The 9,619-nt window shown below is 35.1% G+C and overlaps 1 protein-coding gene across 2 annotated transcripts; it reads left to right on the top strand.

The window, feature by feature from the left end:
• The first annotated feature begins 233 nt into the window (after positions 1-233).
• LOC138306940 (uncharacterized) lies at positions 234-9,109 on the top strand. Of its 2 annotated transcripts, XM_069247526.1 has the most exons (8): positions 237-397; positions 1,904-2,239; positions 3,068-3,463; positions 3,760-3,849; positions 4,459-4,599; positions 6,427-6,533; positions 7,469-7,715; positions 8,107-9,109. In XM_069247526.1, exons 1-8 carry the CDS (start codon positions 343-345, stop codon positions 8,127-8,129), a joined length of 1,395 nt encoding a protein of 464 aa, XP_069103627.1. In that variant the 5' UTR covers positions 237-342; the 3' UTR covers positions 8,130-9,109. The 2 variants fall into 2 exon arrangements, with proteins under 2 accessions (XP_069103628.1, XP_069103627.1); XM_069247527.1 differs by lacking the exon at positions 3,760-3,849 and having other exon boundaries at positions 234-397.
• The last annotated feature ends 510 nt before the right edge of the window (positions 9,110-9,619 follow it).

Raw genomic sequence — 9,619 nt, 5'->3', positions numbered from 1 at the left:
CAGCGATTTTGTTCGATAAATATATTTTTATATGTCATTAATGTAATATGACTCGGAACAATTTTTTATTTGCATCACCATTTGTCAACGTTATCAATAATCGAGTGACATTATACTGGTGTTAGATGTAGGTAGTTGTAGACAGGGCACAATATACACTATATCTGTATCCCGGAGGCTGCTGCGGAATCTGTGTGGCCTTGGTCCCATTCTGATGCCACTATAAATATCCACAACTTCTTCACTTATATACCAGTATAAGATATTTTTGGACAAAGCAAACCATTGAAATGGTTTAAGCATCAAGCATCCTCTATCGGAACATACGTGATTTGATTGAAAATGCGTGAACTGTTTGGGTACTTGATCTTGATGGTTGTGATTTCAACATACCACAGTAAGTATATGAAAATGCAATTTGTTATTAAAAAAGACTTATTACTCATATGCCATTGTAGTGATTTCGAGATACCAAAACGACGTGGATAAAGAACGACTTAACGGCGATTAGTCCAACCTTCCGGTGATTATGACGTCAAAGAAATAAGGGAACCGCAATGAACATTGTGATAGATTAATATTTTGACGTGAGTTTAGTGACGTCACAACCACCGAAATGTGTGACTAATAAATGTTAATCGTGCTTCATGTATTCTGTATTTCCTTACTAGAGAGTTATCTGCCCTTGTAGATAGGTATTGATTGTGACATCATGTGTTTGCGAGCGTAATGTCAAACTTTTCGGAGAAAACGACGTGAATCGCGCTCACAAAATAATGACGTAACAATCGATACCTACCCGCAAGGGAGCTAACTAGGTAATATGCAAAGGTGGAATATACACGTCGTTTTGGTGTCTCGGAACTGTCGTATTAACTGTTGATTACTAAGGTAATCCAACACATTAATGACATGAACTACGCAGATCCATTCATATCATTTCGCTTTTTATATCCTTTTCTCGATAATCTCAAAATGATTGACTGAAGTTTTGAAGGTCGTGGTATCACCATGTGGTAATACTGTGTTTCAATGTTTACCTAAATGAAACAGGACAGTTTGTTGCACATTGACAACATGCATATAGCGCTTTGCAATCTCTTCCAGGGTGCATTGCTGTCCACACAATGAACCCTGGGAGAGATTGAGCGCTTTGATGTCAAATATTCAATATTTCGCGGGTTATAAACTTAACCTATGCGCGAAAATGCACATAAATTCCTGTAAATGAAATATTCATATACTAATGGAGGTTTAATTATGACAATTTTGCGGGGTTTCAGTTTCGCTTAATTCGAGGAATCATGCAAATTCTCGATTAATATATATATATATATATATTTTGATCTATCGAATTATGTTACGTAATTGATGCTTTCAAGTGACAATAATTAAATTTCTCTTTGTTTCTGGCTTTCTGATTGGCCTATTCATTTTAAAATTTTTAAATCAAAATATAGTGACTTCAATGCTTAATTAAGAAAATGATTTCGCTCGAATAAGTTCCAAACAGTAAATCGCAATGTTATGTTTAAAGCCATGTTATACCAAAAGATTAATTGAATACGGGGGTTTTGAGATCCCAAAACGACGTGGGTAAAGTACAACTTACCGTCGATTAATCCCATCTTCCGGTGATTATGACGACGTCATTTGACGTGAGTTTCGTGACGTCATAATCACCGGAAGGTGGGACTAATCGACGGTAAATTGCACTTTAACCACGTCGTTTTGGGATCTCGAAACCCCCGTATTTAATTAATCTTTTGGTATAACATGGCTTGTAAGCGGTGTCTTTTTGCATAAGGTGCACTAATTGATGTCCCAAAGATTATACAGTAAGGATGTGTAATTTAAAATAGGAACTTTTGGGGAATAGCCACATTTTTTATCATGTTCACAGTAAATGCAAAACGAGTGAGGCAATGCTGTACTTCAAAAGACACCAGCGAATACTGTGAATTTCTCGAGCTATCTTGTCCCCTTGGATACGTTATATACAGTCCTGATGTCTATCCGACCAGTCAATCATGTAAAATCGGTCACTACTGTCATGGCGTCAACATCCCATACACAAATTTACGAGTTGATATCCTGAACTGCCACTGGAAAAACAAATGTCAGATAAATCCAGAATCCATAAACAGGTCTTATCCATCACCCCTCCGCCCTGAAAACTGTTCCCTGGGCGACTGGAAGAATCTCATGGTAAAAGGGTGGAAATGTGTTCTGAATGCAAGTAAGTAAACTTCATTTTCAATTTACTGTAAGCCAATAGTTTTCGCGTGCGATGTACTTTCGCGAATTTCGCGATCAAAATCGCAAAAAAATGTTTCCCTGCTTCCGTTTGTTTGATTTTAGTTTCGTTGCCATGGAAATATCCATAGCTTACTTATATTGAAAGGAAATGGTGTAAAATATTATTTGCGCGAAAATTAATCTTCGCGAACATGTTTTGAAATTAAAATCGCGAAATTTAGAAGCCGTGAAAATAATTTTGGTTTACAGTATACTTTTTATAGTACACGAATTGTTTCTTGTTTTAACGAATGACTTATTTACTGATGTCTAAGTATAGCATCTTTTAGAGCACAGTTTAGGATTAAGATCATAATTTAAAGAAATAAACATCAAAGTTAAGAAAGTTTACGACTGAACAGATACCTTAATATCAATGTATATGGTGTTTCAAACAATAAACGGTTATTTCATTTCTCGGTTTCCCTTTTAAAAACATCATTTGCAAGATGAATAAATAAAATCAATGTATATTTCTTGCACAATGAACTATCATTGTATAATATCAAATAAGAGTAAAAGCAACCTAAGGTAGCACCTCTGTATCAAGACCACATGTTTACCATCTTGTTAGGGTCCCAAATGACCGATTTCAACCAAAATTATCCTTTTTATAAATTCACCTGGCTATAAGGACCATTTGACTATTGTTGCTGTAAATATGACGTTTGTGCTTGGTCTGCTCAAAATAAACCCGGAGAATGTTTTTTTTTTTATTATCATCTACATCTAGCTATTATGTTTACTGCTATTTTGTTCCGGTCCGCAGGTATTACTGACATATGTGCCGATACCAAGGTACATGAAATCCACATATCAAATCACCTAAATCAGACATCAGGATTAATAAGGAGTCATGAACATTTCCCTTGGGAATATAACAAGGACGTCTTTCTCCTCGGGAATAACCAGTATGCACAGAAATGCACAGTTACTTTTAACGGCTATATGCAACAGGAGAAGGATTTCAGTCGCATCGCTGTGTACGTTCATGCACTAGATGTTGCGGACGATTACAACTCTGCTCACATTAAGGATGTTGAATTAGTTGAGAAGAAGACTTATGTGTATAATTTCACTGATGGACCAGTCAACATAACGTTTGGTTTAGATGTAACTGATCAACGTATGAAGGGAGGCGCCGGATTCGTCATTTACTACAAATGTAAGTTACATGTGCGATACTTTATAAACATTCCAACTACAAAGATTTAAGGCACTGATAATTCTCATTTTAATGCTTTTTGTTTGTATAGATGAAAACATATCTGAAGAATCACTTAATAATTACATTGTAAAAATGTCGACTACAATTTGTCTTCCTGGTATACGAATATATAATGATTATTGGCAGTACGGCCAAAATTCAAAAATCAAAAATAATGTTTGTCACAGTAAGTTTTGTATAATTGAAGCTAAAAGGACATTTTGGGTGGAATATCTATCTTACGTATATTACAGTCCTGAAAGTCGACGAGAAAATATCTGTCGTAAAAAGGTTAGTGGACGTAATCAGCATAGAGGGAGGCAATCGAGCAAAATGCATCCACAGTAAGTACGATATTGACCTTTATATTGAAAGCGATTGACTGGCAACTTCATACACTATTCTGTATTTCCACATTACAGAGTTATCTGCCCTTGCAGTTTAATTATTACGTTATGTGTTTGTGAGCGTGATGTCATCATTTTCAGAGAAAACGACATCATTTTCGCTCACAGTTACCTCCCTTGCGGGTAGGTATATATCGTGACATATTACATCACGACGGATACCTACCGGCAAGGGAGGTAACTCCGAAATATACAAAGACGGAATAGTGTTTGAACACAAACAACATGTTTGACAATTCCTTTACAGCCTGATAAATGTAATAGGAATGACTTTATTTAAAGAATACACAGCTAATGGCAATGGTATCGATTAGTTGACAATTTGAATGTATTTTATGGAAGCTTTGTGCCTTCAAAAAAGTAAAGTTTTACTGTACAGTCGCAAAATAAGATAAGCCTATATCATTAGCTATCAATAAGCTTATATTTACATTCACATGTCAAATAACTATAAATTATAAATTGAATACGCAAAATTAAGGTATATGCAAAATCAAAGTGTTTACCAGTAGTTATATCGAATGTTGTCTTTTTATTGTTTGCTAGATCATCAATACGTTTGTCCCATTGGGAAATTGTGCGACAGTAGAAAGCTAAAATTGTTTGTCCCATCCGATGATCCCGAGAATGTATGTACCTATGTTTCTATAAGGAAGCCAGGACGACCCAGAAAATGTAGAATGCAAAGTAAGTTACAAACAACTCGTAAATCAAGATTATAAAACATAAAGAATATATATTGATTCATTGGGCTCTTTCTGTTTAATATCTTGATTTTTCAATTACGAATTGTATCAATACAATAACGCATAAATGTGTATATATTTTTCCTGACTGTCAGTCCGAACTTGATATTATACAATTATCGACCTATTTTCAGGTGGATACCTGAGTTATCAACCCGAGTAAGTGATATATCCCAAGGCCGGAGGCCGAGTGTTATATCATTTTCGAGGCTAACCGAGAGTTGACGGCCAATATCTTTCATGAGGGTTGAGATCAATAAAGAATTTCATCATTTTTTCTACTAAGTATGTGAGAAAAAGAATCAAACATGGGTCTGTGAAGTGGACAGGGATATCTCAACCCGAGTGAAAGATTTTGGCCGGTCAACCCGAGGCCTGCCGAGAATTGACGGCCAAAATCTTTCACGAGGGTTGAGATATCCCTGTCCACTTCACAGACCCATGTTTGATTCTTTTTCTCCCATACTTAGTAGAAAAAATGATGAAATTCCACTTAGTTTCCAGCTTTTTCATCGCGCCATTATAGCAGGAACGTCGTAATACGTCAAAACTGATGACGTAATCTGCAATGCGCGCCGAAGTTACGCCGCATGTATTGATGACGTCACGTTATTGTCTAGCGCGTGTGAGCTTTCATACACCCCCTGTGTAAGATAGAGATATCTTTTCCCTACCAACCACGGGATATCCCTGTGAAGTATGGGAGAAATCCCTGTTCACTTGACTGACCAATGTAAGATTATTTTTCTCCCATTCTTTAACGACAAATGGTGAAAATCCAGTCGACATGAACGTCGCTGTACGTAAAAATATTCGCGTCATGTAATGGTGACGTCACTGTCTAGCGCGTGTGAGCTGTCTTTTCCCTACCCCGGTAAAAGACAGAGTTATCTTTTCCCTAGCAACCGCGGGATAACCCTGTGAAGTATAAAAAAGCTCTTTCTCCCATACTTTACAGAGATATCCCGCTAGGGAAAAATAACTCTATCTTACACAGGGGGGTGTTAGACAGCTCACACGCGCTATACAATAACAATACATGCCTGGTAACTGCGGCGTGCATTGTAGATGACGTCATAAAGACGATCCTGTGATAATGGCGGGAAAAAAGAAGAAAATCAAGTGGAATTTTATAATTTTTCTACTAAGTATGGGAGTAAAAGAATAAAACATGGGTTTGTCAAGTGGACAGGGACATCTCAACCCTCATGAAAGATTTTTGTCGTTAACTCTCGGCAAGCCTCGAGTTGACAAGCCATAATCTTTCACTCGGGTTGAGATATCCCTATCCACTTGACAGAACCATGCAAGATTCTGTTATGGATATAATGACTGTGCGGCTGTCATTGATATACTTATGTAGGACACATTCAGTAGAGTATCTTACCCTCGTGGCTATATATGGATATGGGTATTTAGTTTGATCAATTTCATATTATATAATCACCAGTGTAAGATACTATTTATCACATATAGCGTAACTTTTACTTATGGAAATAGAAGTACATATTTAAACCCTTTAATTTCACCTCTGTATAAAACGATTGAAATTCGACTCGGGTATGACGTTCCCTTCTACAGAGACAATCAAGCGATGCCATATCGATTATGACATAATACGTTCATGACGTCATATTATATATGTTTCTTACAATATATATGACATTTATGACATTGCCGTAAGACATAGCCAGACTGGTCTGTTATGTGATCAATAATATTTATATATGAAAATAGAATCAGGCAGAATTCTTTTTTTTTATTCTAGACAAGTTTGAGACATGCAAAAAAGTTTTACAGAAAGGAAGAAAACAGTCAATGATAATCTATGGGAACTCAACGGAAAAGTTCTCCACGTGCAAGTGGATGATGAAGGTATGAAATAACAACTGCTCAAAACTTAAAATATAAAATTACATTATAATTTGAAATCTATTTCTAAAAACGTTATTGAATATTTAATATAAAGCGTGCTGAGACCGTGTTAGCCCATTTTGTTTATTAGTTTACAACATAATATTTTTCTTGCCGAATGAAGTTATTTCATTCTATTATTAAACTACAAAAAGCTAAGTTTATTTTCGAAATGCACCAGACATCGCTAGACCAACTCGATTCCCTTCCTACTTAGAGAAGATGTAAGAAAAGAAAGAAACAAAGAAAGAAAGAGTGAAAATCGAGTTATTTTAGCTCGTGTTAATGTTCGTACATCTCTACGACTACCATTTAAACACGACAATGAAATTTACAACAGATATATAGTTTGCTTTCCAGTCATCGGTCATATTAAAAAAGCGTTCTGCCAAACAGCATGAATACATTTTGCTAGATCCGGGCTTCGGCTGCCACTTGCCGAAGGGTAAATTGCGCTCCATTGTGCTGTATAGTTAAATATTTGTCTTCTTTGTCCTGCATTACTATTCGTATCCTTTTATTTAATCGCATTTGTTTTGTATGTCTTGAAAAGGGGCAAATCACCTTGAAAATTTGACAATTTTGTTTTGTCCACACGGTTGAATTACTTACTTGTCACATATGGAATAGTTTAGTTACATATCTGTATTTTGTCCGGTATGGTTTTTAAGCATTTTGTTTCTATTTATCGTACAATGTTTTGGAAACATGCTATTTAAAATACAACAACATGACCTCTCCACAAATGATAATGTTCATCGTAACTCAAGATGATGTCGTTCCGTAAAATATTTACAAACGATGGTTCTTTAATATGCTAAACAAAATTTCGAATCCATTACTGTTTTTTCAAGACAAGACATGCTTTTGAGATGTACTTGCTATCATTTTTGCAGGCGAAGGGCAGGGGATGGTCTGCTACATATGTGTCGAATATTTCTGGCGATCGATCGGAAAGCCTAACTGTAAAATACTACCAATGTAAAAAGTCCCCAACAACAGAGTCGGTGCTTGAGCCTCAGATAACTCCGTATATTCTGAGTGATGGTGACATTATCACAGTTGAGTACACAAGGAACAGAGTTGGAGAGGATTCTTTAACCTGGTCACCGGAAAATACTGAATTTAAAATGATCTTCAAACGTAAGTTTTACAACTAAGTCATGAGTAGATTATGAATCTAATTTATATTTTTTTGTTATTATTTCATTTTGCTTTATTAAAAAAACCCAGTAACATACATGTACATTCTTTTAAAAATGATCTAAATTTGTTTTAATACATCTCAATTTGTAAATCAAGGATATTTGCTCTAAATTCTATTTTTTATACAAAGGCAATATTTTACACGTATTGTTTCACTTGAATTTTACGCGAAGGCCCTTTCATGTGAAATTCAATTGACATTATTGACATAAAATTCATGTGAGATTTTTATGTGAAATTCACGTGAAGAAATATTGCCTGTGTACGATTGCATTTCATATTATTTTCAATAACCTGTATGTCAGTAATGTATGTTTCATAATTACAGGGTCAAGACAAGGAAATGGATAGTAAAATTCCACCAGGAAAAAGACTGATTAGTTAATTTATTCAGAATTTTCTACGCTTGCATATGTCCTTATTAATTTATCCTATATCGTTACATTTAGCATGATAAGTGAGCGAGAAGAATGTATGTACATACATCCTGCTACATAACTAAAGCATACTCACAATAGAAACATCATGAGTTAAATTCCAGAGTAGTTGATAATCGTTTATATTTACAGACCCCACCTACGAAGTGATTAGACATCTCAACCTACCTTAAATCTGATTGGTTGCATTAGCTTTTGACCTATTTTCATAGTTAAATTTAATTAGCATTTATAATAGATTGTTGTTTAGCATTATCATCAGAATGCTGGCCTCTATTTTAGGCACAATGTTTTAAAGATGCTCCATCGCCAACAGAGCATAAAAGATACTCATCATTTGAACAATACTAATTGTCTAATCATGTATATATATGTCTTATTAACACAAAATATAATATAAAATAATTTATTTGGCTGGTGGTGCATGCGCAATCAATAATTTGTTTCTTATAGGACATTGCGTCACGGATTTTTTTCGGGATGCAATTTATTATTTTGATATTTTATCTTGAAGTATCAAATTAGAAGCTCAAGCCTTTCAACGGTGATAATAGTGTAAAGTAAGTAATTGTTGAAACCGAAGAAAAATACAATGTACTTATTCGTCTACTCTTGTTTTTTATTGGGAAAAAATTACTATTTTGTCAACGGTGGAATATCTTCAAGGTAGACATTATGTACAAGACGCAATATGTAGTGGTTATCTTCCGCGAGTGAAGACGAGAAACAGCTGTTCGCCATAATAAAATATAGAGTTATGGGATAAACATCTTCCCCAAAGGATGACTGTTACTTTATAAATATGTAAATGCAGTTGCTTTTCGGGAAGATAGGGGGAGTGATGTGAAACACCAAAATTGTCATCAAGAGACAACAATAAAATGTAAATGTAAATATCGAGCATTTGATACAACAGCAATCTGAATAAAGAAAACACCTAATCATGCCAGAACAGCACATGCAAGGTATTAAAAACACTGCACTTTAAAAATATCATATACAGTAAGATAAAAACGCTTCATTTGTTAAAGGCATTGCAACTATAACAAATGTTGAAGGAAAACTTCAAATATTTTAGCCAATTCATTAACAGATAGGCTAAACATTGGAACATATTACAACAAATAGTGACTACCAGTGTTGCGTGGTGCGGCATCTAGATAAAGCCTAGGTGACAATGGAAATAGATCACGTCACGATATGTGAAGATAAACAAAAGGAGTGCACATGTATCAATATAGGGATTGGAAATCCAATCCCTATATTTACACTCACACGACTTTTTATTTATATTTTATGAAATAAAATCGTCATTTGAAAGTGACGTAATTATTCAATAAAAGTCGGTCAAAAGTGGGAGGAGCTTACTCAATTGAACAGCGAATGATGACGCTTCACGTAAGG

This window comes from Argopecten irradians, chromosome 14 (assembly GCF_041381155.1).
Source record: "Argopecten irradians isolate NY chromosome 14, Ai_NY, whole genome shotgun sequence".
Classification (NCBI taxonomy): Eukaryota; Metazoa; Mollusca; class Bivalvia; order Pectinida; family Pectinidae; genus Argopecten; species Argopecten irradians.
Note: the sequence above shows the minus strand (reverse complement) of the source record. Positions and strands in the feature narration are given on the sequence as shown.

Coding starts and splice junctions, on each gene's coding strand:
- LOC138306940 (XM_069247526.1), top strand. CDS start 343: ATGCGTGAACTGTTTGGGTACTTGATCTTGATGGTTGTGATTTCAACA. Junction 3,464..3,759: donor ATTCGTCATTTACTACAAAT/GTAAGTTACATG, acceptor CGTATATTACAG/TCCTGAAAGTCGACGAGAAA. Junction 4,600..6,426: donor CAGAAAATGTAGAATGCAAA/GTAAGTTACAAA, acceptor TTTTTATTCTAG/ACAAGTTTGAGACATGCAAA.